The 16841-nt window shown below is 37.0% G+C and overlaps 1 protein-coding gene across 1 annotated transcript; it reads right to left on the bottom strand.

Annotated features, from left to right (window-relative positions):
* Positions 1-6152: 6152 nt before the first annotated feature.
* On the bottom strand, positions 6153-8143 carry LOC137653943 (platelet binding protein GspB-like). Its single transcript, XM_068387576.1, has 6 exons — positions 8032-8143; positions 7578-7826; positions 7094-7396; positions 6952-7010; positions 6639-6750; positions 6153-6535 (listed from the first exon to the last, which is right to left on the bottom strand). Exons 1-6 carry the CDS (start codon positions 8141-8143, stop codon positions 6153-6155), a joined length of 1218 nt encoding a protein of 405 aa, XP_068243677.1.
* Between the last annotated feature and the right edge of the window lie 8698 nt (positions 8144-16841).

Here is a 16841-nt window from a genome sequence, read left to right as displayed (position 1 = left end):
ATTTATATCATTGTATTTCTACCAATTTTAATAAACATTTTCAACTTCCAGTCCCCCAACAATTTTTTTTTCAAAAGTGAATATATTCTTTTTAATTTATTTTCAATTAATTTAATTAGTTCATTTAGTTTTCTTGTTAAATTATTTGTGTAGACCCAAATGGTATTTTTCCTTTGTTTTTTCATAAAGACTACAGATTTCTTAGCTCTAAACTTATCTCTTATTTTGCGTAAGTTAGCAAAAAGAGCAGCTTTTAGACTTATTGGAGAATTGGTAATGTTACTCCACTATGTAAATGTGTTTGTGATAGCTCAAGTCCAACTGATTACCACCCAATTTCCCTAACTCCCATAATATCTGAAGTTTTATAACATCTTTTGGCAAAACGTCTTAATAGGTTTGCTGAAGGTAATTATCTGTTCCCTAATTTACGATTCGGTTTTCATAAGGACCTTGCAGCATGTGATGCCCTTCTAAGACAGCAGCATGCTTTACAGAAATCCCTTGATTGTGGTCAGAAAGTTCGTATGATCGGCCTTGATTTTAGTGGTGCCTTTGACCTTGTTAATCATGAGGCCTTTTTTTCAAACTCAAACAGTTAGGAGTGAGTGGGTTGTTTCTTAGCATCATTGTTGAATTTTAAGTAATAGATTGCAAAGAGTTGTTGTTAATGGACAACATAGTGAGAATAGGAATGTGATATCTGGTGTTCCTCAGGGTAGTGTTCTTGGCCCATTACTTTTCATACTATATACACATGACATGTGGTTTGGTCTAGAAAATAAGCTTGTTGCATATGCAGATGATGCTACTCTCTTTGCATCAATTCCATCTCCTGAATGTAGATCTGGGGTTGCTGAATCCCTTAATAGAGATCTAGCTAAAATTAGTGCATGGTGCCAATTATGTAATATGAAGTTGAATCCTAACAAAACTCAAAGTATGATTGGAAGTAGGCCAAGGACCATGGCTCCTCAGCATCCTCATCTCAGCATTGATAATGTTTCTTTAACTTTGTATGACTCATTTAAAATTTTAGGTATGATTCTCGACAACAAATTTACTTATGAGAAACAAAGTAGGTCTGTGATTTTTTCAATTGTTCAAAAAATTGGTTAATTAAGAAAGACTCAAGATTTTTGGTGATCAATCTATTCTGAAGAAGTGTTGTAATTCTTTCATTTTACCCTGTTTCGAGTATTGTTCTCCTGTCTGGTCTTCAGCTGCTGATTCTCCTCTTAGATTGTTGGATAGGAACTTACGGTCTATTAAATTTCCTATTCCTGACCTAGATTTCAATCTCTGGCACCGTCGTTCAATTAGTTCATTATGCATGTTGCATAAGATCTTTTATAATTTTGATCATCCTTTACATTTAGATCTTCCCAGACAGTTCCATCCTGTTTGTAATTCTAGGTATGCAGTTAATTCTAATACTCAGACCTTCTCCATCATGAGGCTCAATACTGCACAGTACTGTAGAGGTTTATTCCAGCTGTGACCAAGTTGTGGAATGATCTTCCTAATCGGGTAGTTGAATCAGTAAAACTTCAAAAGTTCAACCTCGCAGCAAATGTTTTTATGTTGAACACGCTAACATAAGTCCTTTTATAGTTTATATATCAAATATCTGTTTTAATGTTGTTAATATTTTTCAAATATCTTATTTCCATCTTCCATTAGATCTTATATCGTTTATCTATTTCTTTATTTCCTTTCCTCACTGGACTATTTTTCCCTGTTGGATTCCTTGAGCTTATAGCATCTTGCTTTTCCAACTAGGGTTTTAGCTTAGCTAATAATAATAATAATAATAATAATAATAATAATAATAATAATAATAATAATAATAATAACAATAATAATAATAAAAGTTTTACAATAGACTGGTTCAGTTTGATTTATGGTACTTGAATAAATATTTAGGAAAAAGTCAGGGGCTTGGCTATTCCCAGGGAGACAGTTATGTCTCTTTTGTAAAATATCAAAGAATTTCATATATCATTAAAAATGGATAAATATATTGCCCTTAAGAGTGCCGAATATCCTGCTGATGAAGACCCTGATGTGGCTGGCGCACATTATGTCTTCTCCAAAATTACCTTAGGATTAAGAAAAAATCATTAGATGAAATCAGTTAAGACCAAATTGTTCGTTCACGTTCATATCATAATATTTCCCAATATTGGGTGCAATTCTGGATGCTATGTAGTTTTCAATCAATACACCCAAAAGAACTTAGCCAACCTTCGGCAAAGGGTGCCTCACTCAGGGGTGGTCTCTCGGACATTAAAGATAAGTTTTTTTCGTTTCCGACTTCCATAAAATAATCTGATATATCCTAAACAGTCTGAGTTGTTTTGATTTTCATTGTCCAAAAGGAGTTTCTTTTTTATTATTAATATTGCAATTTGATAATATCTCATATCATTTTTATCTTAACTGGATTTGTTGACTATATTCATCATATCAATCCCATTTTTATAGATCTACTTTTTTGTTTAGACTTTTTTATTTCAGCTATCATTCCATTTAATTCACATATTCAATACAAAAATCGCATATTTCATACCAGGTAAAAAGATAAATGTAGGTGTAAAAATCTAGGTGTATAAATAGCAGTTAACAAAAGATCCTTTTATTGAACGCCCGATTCACTTACCCTTGTGGATATAATAATGAAATGGTTTTCAATCGTCCAATGAAAACTAATAATGTGCAGGACATTCAATTTCATGAGATCTTTGGGTGTTGCCCTCCTACGACAAGTGCTTAAATGGCTGTCTAATGGAGAAAATACAGTTTACTTCTTTAGATGTTGCTCAACTAAGAAGAAAAGTGATCGCTGCTCATGCCTTGAAAGTAGCAATGAAATGCAAGAAAGAGTCATGAACCTTCGCTAATCCACTTTTACTGACATTTCGCTGTGTTTGATAACTGCATGGAAGAAGGACATTAGTGGCAATGACAATGTTTGTCAGGCCCCCCTTGTAAATTATAATAACGTGTTCCTCCAACTTCAAAGTACATAAGAACACAACATTTCCCTCTTGAACTTACTAACTGTCATACCACATGTTCTTATGCAGTCTCTAACTCAGAATCCATAAATCTGTACAGTAATGATATTAACATCCATTCATCTTTCTGCTCTGATGTCGCCCAAAGAGATTAAGTAAAGACCCAACCAAGATATTTTATCTGAAACACTCGCCTCCTTGACAGTTTTCCATGGCCGGTTTACCAATACTAGAATCTCTGACCGGTTTCACATATCTAAGAAGGATAGTTAACTGCGAGATTATGAAAACAAATAGCTGGATCAGAGCCAGAAAAATCTTATTGTAGACTGGCTTAATGATCTCATCCTCTAGGATTACTGTATGGTTAGCCACAACTTTTATCTCCCCTTAGTATATTGAAATGTAACGTGCAATAGCATGTTCCTAGCATGACAGAATATGCACACCCGTTTACTTGGTGATATACTGTAGACACTTTACAGTAGAGGTACCTCATAGACAATCAATACCTTGTCAATAATAGATTCAATCTTCTCTAAATGGCTTCAGAAACTCCTTTGTTGTGACCAGGAAGCCAGAGGTGATCTTGTTGAATTTGATCTGCCCGAGGATCGGGTAGCCTTGCAATTGTAATTCCAATTTTGCCCTTACAACTGTGATGCAGTTTTTCTGCATGTACTCAGTAATTTGTGTGCACCTTACTTTTGTTGCATAGAAATTATTGATGCTTGGAAACTGGTGTAATTTAATGAGGTCACGAGAATGAAGCCTGAGAACTGAAGAATATATGAACTTTTAACTAAAAATATCCCTTCTATCTCTCCTAAAGTTTGTTTAGGTATCCAATGTGTTCTAGGATCTCATACATAAAAACTATCATTATGATAATTTGTGAAGAAGATGAAATATTTGTTTTACATATTCCCAGTGCAAGTAAAATAATACTCAGCTTTCGATACTGTAGTTCCCATGGAACACCTGATGTATAACCACTGTAGCTCACCACCTTGCTGGTAAGCATATGTACATTTTGAGGAAAAAGAGATGAATGGTGATATATACAAATAACAATTTATGATAAAATCTAAGAAAAAGTCTCAACTTCCTTAATCTTAATAATCACTGAAATTGAGAAGGTAAATAGCAGACTTTGCACAGCTACTTTAAACTCTTCTGAAGTTGGCTGGTACTAACCCATATACATACTGCACATCCTCAAGAATGTGTCTCAAGTTATAGGTTGAAATGACAGCATCATCCTTGTTATAGTAATCTCTAGGCTTCTTCTTCAACGTTGTGGCAATGTTTTAAAAAAAGTCAATTAAAAGCTTCCAAATTTAATCTTCTACTTTGAATTTAATACCTGAGAATATTATGAGGAAATCTAATATCATTATCTAACCAGAATTTTTGTTTATATTCTACCCAATTATTCAATGCCTCTAGATTAACACAGTATAGTATTATTTTCAATTGTCACATCAGTAGCTAAGACAGCAGCCTTATCGTCTAGAGAGCCACCATAGCAGTCGTAGTATCATCTGAGAAGTAGCCAGCCCAACAGCAGTAGCCTCTGGAGGAGCAGTCATACCAGTAATATGGTCCTTTGTAGTAATAGCTAAGCCAGAAGCAGTATCATCTGGAGCAGTGGCCAAGCCAGATGCAGTATCATCTGAAGTAGTAGCCAAGCCAGAAGCAGTATCATCTGGAGCAGTATTTATGCCAGCAGCAGTAGCATCTGAAGCATCTACCATGCTGGCAGCAGTACCAACTGAAACAGCAGTCATTCTGGCAGCAGCATCATCTGGAACAGCAGTCATGATGCCAGCAGCAGCTATGGTGCCAGCAGCATCATTTGGAAAATCCGCCTTAATGACAGCGTAATCATCTGTAGTAATACCCCATTCTCGTAGCAGCACCATCTTAAACAGCAGCCAATGCAGCAGTGTCAGCATCTGGAGCAGTAGCCATGCCTCTAGAATAATACAGTACAGTATTTTTTTCAGTTGCCATATCAGCAGCTATGACAGCAGCCTTATCAAGAGAGCTATCATAGCAACATTAGGATTATCTGAGAAGTAGCCAGCTTAATAGCAACTTCATCGGAAGCAGCAGTCATACCTGTAATATGGTTATCTAGAGTAGTAGCCAAGTCAGAAGCAGTATCATCTAGAGCAGTATCCCTTCCAGCAGCAGCAGCATCTAAAGTATCATCCATACTGACAGCAGCATCAACTGAAACAACAGCCATTATGACTGCAGCTTCAACTGAAACAACAGCCATTATGAAAGCAGCATCATCCTGAGTAGCAGCCATGCCACCAGTATCATCATCTGAAGCAGTAGCCATTGCAGTAGCAGCCTCATTTGGAGAATCAACCTTAATAACAGCAGAATCATCTGTAGTAGCATCCCATTCTCGCATCAGCGCCATCTGAAGCAGCAGCAGTGTCATCATCTGGAGCAGTAACCCTGTCAGCAGCATCATCATCTGGAGGAATTAACATGCCAGCCACAGCAGAACAATCTTCTGGTGGAGCAGCAATACAGACAGTACCAGACACTTTGTCTGGTGGAACGGTGATGTAGGAAGCAACATCCTCATCATCTGAAGAAGCAATATTTCTGACAATAACAGTCATATTGTCAGCAGCAGTAGCATCTGGAAAAGCCACCATATTTGCAGTCGGAGTAGCATTATCGAAGCAACAACAATACTAATATCAACAGCAGCAGCATCTATGGAAGCAACCAGCATCCCAATGGCAGTAGCACCTGGAGCAACTGCCATACCAGCAGCAGCAGCAGCAACAACAACAGGATCAGCATCTGGAGACATGACCAGCCTGGCTGCATCATTATCTGGAGCAGCAGCCATGCCAGCAATATCATTAAATAGAGCAGAATTCATGTCAACAGCAGCATCATCTGGAGAAGCAGACATGCTGGCAGCAGCATCATTTAGAGAAGCAGTCATACTGGCAGTAGATTTCTCTCGAACAGTTGACATGCCAGCAGCAGCATCCTCAGGAACATTAGCCATGCTGATAGTATTAGCATGTGGAGCAGCAACTATGCCAACAACAACACCTAATTCTAGAGCAGAAAGCATGCTAGCAGAAGCATCACCTAGAGTAACATCCTTGCTGGCAGCTGTATTATCTGTACCAGCACCCATTCAGTAGAAGCATCATTTGTGGGATTAAACATGGCACCAACAGCAAAAGCCTCATTTGGTAGATCAGCTATGCAAGCAACAATAGAAACCTCATCTGGTGGAACAGAGTTGCTTCTAGTAGCTATACCACCAGCAGCATCATAGGGAACAACAGCCCTGCCACCAGCAGCATCATCCTCTGGAACAACAGCCGTGCCACCAGCAGCATCATCTGAAGGAGCAATCTTGCTGGCAGCATCCTTCATTGGAACAACAGCCAGAACAGTATCATCAGCACCAGAAGCAACAACATCATATGGTTGAGCAGCAATGCAAGCAAAAACAAAAGCATCATCTGGAGGAGCAAAGTGAAGCAACAGCCACATCTGGAGGAACAGTCATTCTGGCATTAGCTTCGTATTCACCTTGAGGAGCAGCCTTTCTAGCAGCTGCATTACCATCCTCTGAAAGAGCAGCAATTCTGGCAGCAGCATTATAATCTTGAGAAGCAGCCAGGCCTGCAAAAGCATCATTATTTGGAGGAGCATCATTATCTGGAGAGGAGCCATGCTGATATAAGCATCATCTTGATCTGCAGAAAAGGGATACTGCATCATAATCACAAGGAGCAGTAATGTCAGCAGCAGCAACTGATTCAGTATTTGCATATGTGGGTGAAGTAGCTAGATGGGCAGCTGTAGCTTCATTATCTGGAGAAGCAGTCATACAGGCAGCAGCATAATCTCAATTAGTAACAGCAACAGTATTTACACTAGATAAGCTGGCAGCAACATCATCTTGCGCTACAGTCAAGCTGGCAGCATCATCATCTGAGAAAACAGCAATAGCAGGAGCAAAATCCTGGTAGCAGCATCTTCCAGATTAGCAACATTATTTAGTGGAGCAGACATACCATTAGCAGCATCATCTAGTACAGCTGACTTGCCAGCAACTTTAGCATCTGGAACTGTGACCATACTGGAAGCAGCATTGTTCAGAGCAGTAGCTATGCTGGCTGCATCTCTTTCTGGATCAGCTTCATCAGGAACATCATCTGGAATAGCAACCAAGCTACCCGCAGCTTCACCTAAGCCAGCAGTCATGCTAGTTGCAGCTTCATCTGGAGCAGCATCCAAGCTGTTCTGCAGCCTCACCTGAAAGAGTAGCTTATTTAGCAATAGATTTGGAGCAGGAACCAATGCAGCAGCACTGTCATCTGGGGAAATAGTCAACCAGCAGCAATAGTAACATCCTCAGGAGCAGCAGCTAACCCTACAGTAGATTATATGGGGTAGCAGTCAAGTCAGCAGAACTAGCATCATCATCTGGAGCAGATGCTTTGCTAGTAGTATCAGTGTCATATTAAAAAGAAGCTTTATCTACAGCAGAAACTATACCAGTAACAGCAAAAACATCTTCTAGAGCAGAAGCTATGCCAACAGTGGCCGAAGCATGAGCTTCACCTTTGGTATCAGCATCACATGAGATAGCAGTAGTAATAGCTGTAGAAGCAGCCATACTAGCAGCAGAATCAATAGCATTGTTTAGAACATATACAATGCCCCCAGGAGCAACATCTGGAGCAGTATCCTTGTCAGCAGCAGCTTCATATGGAGCAGAAACAATCCCAGCAGCAACAGGAGTATCTAGAATAATGTAGCCATGCTATCAGTAACAGCCATACCGGCACCACAATACAATAATTGAGAGCAGTATGCTCATTGGGAACGGCAGCCACGCCAACATTAGCATTATGTGAAGCCAACAGCTTTGCTGGTAGCTGTCAACTAAGGCCAAGAACCCTAAGGGTAACAGCATCATCTGTAGCAATAGACATGCTAATGGAAATACCATCTGGAACAGCAGCCATACCGCCAGCAGCGGCAACATCATTTCCAGCAACAGCAATGCCAGTGTAAGAAGCAGCTTCAATTGGAGAACCATCATTTGAAGAAGTAACCATTCCACCACCAGCAGCGACATCTTATGGAGCAGCAGTCCTACCAATAGAAGTATCATCTAAAGTATTACCTGGGGGAAACATCAAACCAGTAGCAGTATCATAGGGAACAGCAGCCAAGCCAGCAGGAGCATCACCTAAAGCAACACTCTTGCCAGTCATAGCAACATCCTGGGCAGCAGCATGACAGCATATGTAGCATGTGAAACAGTGCTCTTATCTTGTGAAGAGCATCATCTGAAGCCGCAGCATAAATGCCAGCATAATTTGGAGCAGCAAACATGCTGCCAATAAGAACAGAACTCTCTCAAATATACTCTGACTTTTGCATTTCTTTGTTTTTATTCGCTTTACTGTCGCAGGCCCGAATTTCTTTTTATTTCATGATTTTACGTTCCTTATAAATGCTTACAAGACATTTCTTTATTATATCATATTGATAAAATTCATACTAGTATGAATGAATATAAATTGAGATTTTGATGTAAAAAACAAGAAAATTCATTGATGCTTTATCAATGAACATGATTAATTAATAGACTTTGCACGTAAATTCTGTTGATGAGTCATGTTCTTTTTATACCGATAAAATATTTGCAAAATTATATCTCTGGTAATTTCCATGGAGAGGTTGGTAAAATCTTGAACGGGAGCACGTTATTTCTAGCTATATCTAGACTGTCTACTAATGTTTTTACCTGAAAAAGGAGATTTTGGGTGCAACTGAAAATATCTACAATGTCTAACAAGATTTGCAGTCTGATATACTGGCAGCAGAAGCAACATCTAGAGCAGTATCTATCCGGACGAGCAATAGTATCGTTTGGAGCAGCAACCAAGCCATCAGCAGCATCAACATCATAGTAATTTCGAGCAGCAGCCAAGCTGGCATCAGCATCATTTTGGGCAGCCTCCTCCCAGGCAGCTGCATCAGCATTATTTCGTGCAGCCACATTTCTGGCACCAGCATCAGCATCCTTCCATAGAATAACTTGGACAGAAACAGAATCATCTGTAACATCATCAGTAGCAGCCACTAACATGGCACCATAGTCATCCAGAGTAAAACTCAACCAAGAAACAGAATCATCTGGTACTACAACCAAACTGGCGTCAACATCAGCATCATCCAGTGAAATAACCATCCTTTCTGCTATATTATATGGAAATAATGATATTCTGGTAGCAACAGTATCATATAAAGAGGAAGCTATGCTAGTGGGAGCAGTATCAACTGTTGCATCAGTATCAGTTGGTGCAGCAGTTATGCCCAGAAGCATCATCATCATCATCTGAAGCAGCAGCTGAACTGGCAGCAACAACATCTGAAGCAGCAGTAATGCTGGTAACATCACCTTCCAGATAAGCAACTATGCTGCCAACAGCGTCATCTACTAGATCAGCAAGGTAGCAGTCTCATACTTCAGATAAAATGCTTCTCTGGCAGTATCATCATATGAAGCATTAATCAGGCCATCTTCCACATCATGTGGGTCAGCAGTCAATCCAAGAGTAACCTCATTTTCATCTAGAGCAGCTACCATCCCAGCAACACTATTGTCTGGAGCAGAAACCATCTTGCCAGCAGCAGCACCATCTACAGGAAAAGCTATGCCTGCAGCTGCAGCATCATTAAGAGTTAGAGTCAAGCTAGCAGTATTAACATCTGGAACAGCAGCCAAGCTGGTTGCATCAATTTCTTGATCAACAGTCATGCTGATAGATTCAGCCTTTGCATTAAAAACTTTGCAATATCAGCCAAGCTAGCTGCAGCGTCATCCAGCCAGTTGCATCTGGAATAGCAGCCAAGCTGGCTGCAGATTCATCCATGCAGAAGCAAGCACAGCAGCAGTCATGCTAGCAGCAGTAGTAATATCCACTGGAGCAGCAGCCAACCCTGCAGCAGCATCATATGGTGCAGAAGTCAAGCCAACATCTTCAGCAGCATCATCTGGAGCAGAAGCTTCACTTTCAGGTACAAAATAACACATACAAAGTCAAGTTGAGTAGCTTTAGTCTCCTTTCTTTTATGCATGTGCATATCAATACCACATATGATTGAAGGAAACCTGAAACCATATAACAAAGTAAATTTTGACCAAGTTATAGAGGTCCCATATACTGTGCATCAAAGCAAAGAGCTTCTTCAGGTTTTTTTATTATATAAAATGTTGTTAATTCTCGTGGCTGTGTGTTGCTATACTGAATTGCCTTAGCTCTGACCACTACACTTAATATCTCATTGCTATGGTATCTGAGATTGGTCGTCGTTGATATCATTGCAGAGAGATTTGGCAATGTTTAACCAACTCAGATGACTAGTAACAATGTTGATACTCTGTTTCATACTCGTGCAATTACATGCAGAATCACAAATATCATGGTGTTGAGATAAGTTCAGATTTGTACCCTTTGGGGCATTGCTTAATTGTGTTTCTTACTGGTGTGGCCATAACGTCACTGACTATTGCTATAACATATATAAAGCTTTGTCATCTAGCCTACTGCCATCATGAAAACAATGCAGTGTTTGGAAAATGGAGACAATTTTCCTTCCTTTTTGTGGTGGATTACAGTAATTCTGGCATGGTTTGTGTACGTAATAGCCTCCCATGGTGATCAACTTGGTACATTTTTTCTTTGCTCGTGAAGACTCATATGTTACCTTTACATTTAAGTGCAATAATACAGAAATAGTTGGAATATTTGATTAAATTTTTATTAGGTGTATAAATAACTGCATACTCACTTACCAACTGAATTCCTGACGCACTAAAACATCAAAACATGCTAGTTTCTATCGCAATCTGTCATAAAAATCTCGAATTATTAAAAAAAAAAAAAAAAAAAAAAAAAAAAAAAAAAAAGAGGCGAATCATCTTTAGAAACGTAATAGATTAGAGGTGATTCGGAGTAACTCTACTCGGCTAAGAGCTATCGGTCAGACACTCAATGCATCAGCTAGAAATAAGAACAATTTAACCATGAAAGAAACCGTTTCTTGTAATACTAACGTAAATGGTGGACTATGTATATGACTACAGACTTTGATATAGACCCAAGTGTTCCTCGTTTCCTTAAACCAGATGGCTATTAGTGTTCAATGTTACTTATTGCCTAAGGAAAAAACTGTGCTTTTTGTTGAAGAGTTTAACAGAAAGTATACTAATAAGAAATTCCTTTAGCTTCATTACTGTTATATTAAAGCTAATTTGATTAGTTTAGCTTTTCAATTCCTGCTAAGATATTATTAATATGATTAAAAGGTGAAGACCAGCCCAATGAGTCAAGCTCGATTCTTAAAGAGTTGGCCCGAGTAAATTTTGGGTAGGAAAAATAGATACGCATTGAACTAATATATAGAAAATTAAATATAATTTAACACAAGAAACAAAAAAGGAGTTACGATATAAAAATCTGTGATAAATAGAAATTTAAATATTACCTTTAAAACCTTTGCTTCTTAAAAATGTTAGAATCTTAAAAACAGAGATACTCTGAGAATCTAATAATATTTCTGACAAACTTTTCTTAGCAAAACGTAAATATCTTTGTCCTCTAAAAGCTTTATAGTAGCCAAAAAAATGTTATATAGCTAAATCAGTGTTATACTCGCTGCAAATTAAAAATCCCTGTTCCAATTTCGTGTGCCTAATACCCAATCTTGCTAAAATTACTTCTATACTATTTTCCTTCTGGTTTGAAGATCCAATATTTTAATTTATTAGTTTCACATTCAATAATACAAATCGTTTACCATTTTGTTACTATAAAATGCTTTATAATGATTATATAATCCTTAGGTGGTAGTTTAGTGTCATGTTTTAGTAAATCTATTTCTGATTTAGCAGTAGCATCCACTTTTTATTTATCAACAACTCCAACAAAGGTGGGAGTACAGCATATTCCAATATTTACCGCTTGCGAATAGAATTTAAGTTCCCTTATTGGTAATATCAGTTGGTCCGTATGTGGATAACCTTTTAGGGCGTTTATAGCACTTTCTAAATCGGAATATATTACAAACTTATGATTCACCCTATCTTCTTTTAATAATGTTAATTGCTATTAAAATTACGAATAGTTCATATGTAAATATTGATGTTTGTAGATTGATGCTTCACTAAGTAACGAGGGCTTACTTCTTTTGTCTGATACTGCAGCACAGATGGCACCCATTATTATTATTATTGTTATTATTATTATTATTATTATTATTATTATTATCATTATTATTATTATTATCATTATTAGCTAAGCTACAACGCTAGTTGGAAAAGCTGGATGCTATAAGCCCTAAAGCTCTAACAGGGAAAAATAGTCCAGCGAGGAAAGGAAACAAATAAATTAGAAGGGAAGTAATGAACAATTAAAATAAAATATTTATGAACAGTGACAACATTCAAATAAATCTTTCCCATATAAACTATAAAAATCCTCAAAAAAACAAATGGATGAGAAAGAAGATAGAATAGTGTGCCTTAGTGTACCCTCAAGCAGGAGAACTCTACCCCAAGACAGTGGAAGACCATGGTACTGAGACTATGGCAGTAACCAAGACTAGAGAACGAGGGTTTTTGAGCTGAAGAGTCTCTTCTCCCATTATCAAGAAGAAAGCAGCCCCTGAACAATTACAGTGCAGTAGTTAACCTATTGAGCGAAGAAGAATTGTTTGGTAATTTCAGTGTTTTCAGGTGTATGAGGAAAGAGGAGAATGTGGAAAGAATAAGCCAGACTATTCGGTGTATGTGTAGGCAAAGGAAAAATGAGCCGTGCCCAGAGAAAGCGATTTCGTGTTGAAAATTTAGAGCCATTAGTTATGGCATTAAAAGAAAAGAGAGCGTATTTTTGTTTTCTTTATGATACAAGTTGGTGGAAAGAGAGATTGCTGAATAAGGTTCATTCTGATGTTTGTAGACTGTAATAGCCTATTTGCTCTTATTGGGAATGGTGGTTCATGATTATTTATAAATATATCGCTTTGGATGAAAAGCTTCTTTGTTGGATAGAATTTCTAATACACTTCACATTATACCGAAATCCTGATGTAAAGACAATGGTGGCTCGCCAAATTCACATAAAGCTGAAACATATGGGGAAATATAAAGGCTCCTATGCAGTTTCAGACCTCAAGTCTGTGTGGGATCAAAAGACTTCAAAGTAGCTTCAGATCATGATCCAGATATTTTGCTACAATAATCTATTTTTGATTAAACGTTGCCTATCCCAAGCTTCCTTGTAGACGCTGGAGAATTATCTTTTGACCTTTACTGAAAGTCTTCTATTATTCATTATTGGTTTAGATTGCAAATACTTCCTAATTCTTTAGTATATCAGACTGCAAACCTTGTTAGACATTGTAAATATTTTGAGTTGCACCCAAAATCTCCCTTTTCAGGCAAAAACATTAGTAGACAGTCTATATAAAGCTAGAAATGAAGTGCTCCCGTTTAAGATTTTACCAACCTCTCCACGGAAATTACCAGATATAATTTTGTAAATATTTCATTGGTATAAAAAGAACATGACTCATCAATAGAATTTATGTGCAAAATCTATTCATTAATCATGCTCAATATTGAAGCGTCAATGAATTTTCTTGTTTTTACATCAAAATTTCAATTTATATTTATTCATACTAGTATGAATTTTATCAATAGGATATAATAAAGAAATATCTTGTAAGCATTTATAAGGAACGTAAAATCATGGAATAAAAAGAAATTCGGGCCTGCGACAGTAAAGCGAATAAAACCAAAGAAATGAAACGTCAGAGTATATATGAGAGAGTAATGTTTCTTGAATGTGTATTATCAAGCGGCCAGCAGGTGACGAAAAGTTGCCATGCCTGCTTTAGAAGATTATAATTCCCATAACCCTTTAGTCTTTAAAATTTTAGAGTGTCTTTTTATTATAGGACTGATTTATAACAGTTCAATTTTGCTGAGTAGCTACCAAGAAGGTATCCTCTGTAATGATTTTTCACCTACAAGTAAGAATTTGATTTATTGTAATGGGCAACAGCATTGGGATATTTTAGTTGTAAATGAGATGAGCGAAATAACGAATCATTATATTTCCTTGGTGGTATAACATGATGCCCCGAAAGTGGGAAACTACTCTTTGTCGTCTGCGCATTGGTCACACTCGGTTGACACACGAGTTTCTGCTAAATGGCCAACACCATTCATATTGCGACGACTGTTTGGTACTCTGACATTGAGGCATTTGTTGACCTAATGTCCCACTTATATCTTGGAAAGAAATAGACATCTGTTTGATGCTCGGGGTGAGGATGGCAGGTTCATCCTTGTCAAGATTCTTGGACATGATGCGTCGTACTATGCAAGCGGTATTTTAAATTTAAGGTACATAACGTACATGTTTGGTAGCTTCATTAATTATTGTGTCGGGCTCAGATTTAGAAGTTGGAGGTCGATCCATTGTTTCAGTTTCTGCTATAGTTGGATTTATGACATCAGCCATCGAATCTTCCTCTATAATAAGATTAAAAGAAACCTCTTCAGGCTCGCTCAGACAAGGCGAGATAAATGCTATCAAGATATCCTAATTGGTTCCTTTATCTTTTCAACTTTAGAAATATTTGGAGGACACCTCTTCAATATGTCCTCTTCTGAGAACTCATACAACTTTCTGCAGTAAATTATTCCCTTAGTTTGATTAAAAGTCTAGTGTGATACCTCATAGATATCCTACCGTGGATGTTGCATGAAACGAGCTTTGCAAGTATACACAGAAACAAGCTCGCTCGCTCCCTCACACATACAGTATATGTGCGTGTGTGCGCGCAGGTATATACATATCTATTTATGTATATACATAGACACACTCACACACAGATATATATATATATATATATATATATATATATATATATATATATATATATATACTTATATATATATACATTTATATATATATATATATATATATATATATATATATATATATATATATATATATATATATATATATGTATATATTAAATATATGTGTGTATATATATGCATATATGTGTATATATATATCTATATATATATATATATGTGTATATGTATAAATATATATATATATATATATATATATATATATATATATATATATATATATATATAGGCCTATTACCCTGCTATACGGTAGCCTATAACTTAGCAATGCACGTTTGTCACAGTTACTTAAGCAGATGAGCAACCTGTTGGAGTAACAAGAACTTCGCGTGTGGATGAAATGCTCCCTAAATCTCAATGAAGTCACTGGCAGTAGGGTGACGGATTGGGTTTAAGGTGATATATCGCAGATATGTCTTTTCGGCTTCTACTCCTGATGCCTGGTGATTGATCTTACTGGAATTGTTATGGACCGGGAGGGGCACTTGCCTTCGTTAGATAGGTGCTGCGCATCACAAGGAAATGGCTAACTTTTGGTGAATCTAGCCAATGAATCCTATATGGATATACTGTAGTCAGCCAATGGAAAGTGAAGATAACAGAATGGCCCCCAGTCGTGGGCAAAGCGATGTGCTAGAAATCTCCCAGTTTATAAATACTACTGAAAAATTGAAAATTGGTAATTGGAATGTTAGAACCATGAGTCAGTTTGGGAAGTTACAAGTGGAGAATGAAGTTATGAAATATAGTTTGGATATCTTGACTTTAAGTGAAACACGTTGTAATGGGATTGGTAAGGAAACCTAGACCAAGGCAATATATATGTATATATATATATATATATATATATATATATATATATATATATATATATATATATATATATATATATATATATATTCCGGAAGAACAGATGGAATTGGAAGAGAAGGGGTAGGAATGATGATAACACCAAGAGCAGTAAAAGGCTTTAACTGAGTAGAGAACTGTAAATAGTAAATTGTTACTTGCAAAGTTTAAATCCAAGTAGTGCAATATGAGTATTATAGTTTCCTATACACAAACAAATGATTACCCTGAAAAAATGAAAGATGAATACAATGAAGAGCTGCATAGTGAAATAGATGATATCCCAGAGAGATATGTAAAAGTTGTGATTTGATTAGTGACTTCAATGCTAAAGTTGGAAGGAGTAATCTATGTATAGAGAATGTGATGTGTGCTGAGGATCTTGGCGAAATTACGAATGAAAGTGGAGCAACTTTTATAAGTTTCTGTTCAGCAAATAATCTTGTCATTGGAGGTACACTTTTCCAGGACAAGAACATACACAAATATACATGGATTTTAGCATGTGGCAATTACATAAACCAAATAGATCATATAGATATTAATGAAGAGAGAAGGAGCTCTAGAGGTGGAGATATGGGTAGTGATCACCAGCTCCTCGTTGCCACACTGAAATTAAAACTGAAAGCGCGCAACAGAATTGTAGATAGAATACCTAGGTTTGATACAATTAAACTTCCAGAAGATGAGTAAAGAGAAACATTTGCTATTGATTGTAGAAATCAATTTGCAATCTAGCAGACTTTGATATATGAAGAGCTGACAGTTGATGAAGAATGGTGTGATATTAAGAATATATATAACGGATTTTGAGCGAAGCGAAAAATCTATTTTTGGGTGAGATGGCCATGTCGTCCTGATGGAAGTTCCTATAGGGTAGCTTCCTAGGGTATATTACAACTACGGCGATATTCCCAGAGAATTTACCTTAAGGTACCAGAATT

The sequence above is a fragment of the Palaemon carinicauda genome, chromosome 15 (assembly GCF_036898095.1).
Source record: "Palaemon carinicauda isolate YSFRI2023 chromosome 15, ASM3689809v2, whole genome shotgun sequence".
In the NCBI taxonomy this organism is placed as follows: Eukaryota; Metazoa; Arthropoda; class Malacostraca; order Decapoda; family Palaemonidae; genus Palaemon; species Palaemon carinicauda.
Note: the sequence above shows the minus strand (reverse complement) of the source record. Positions and strands in the feature narration are given on the sequence as shown.

Coding starts and splice junctions, on each gene's coding strand:
- LOC137653943 (XM_068387576.1), bottom strand. CDS start 8,143: ATGGTTACTTCTTCAAATGATGGTTCTCCAATTGAAGCTGCTTCTTAC. Junction 7,397..7,577: donor AGATGTTTTTGCTGTTACTG/GTATAGTTTCTG, acceptor CTATTTCCCCAG/ATGACAGTGCTGCTGCATTG. Junction 7,011..7,093: donor ACTAGATGATGCTGCTAATG/GTATGTCTGCTC, acceptor CTGTTTTCTCAG/ATGATGATGCTGCCAGCTTG.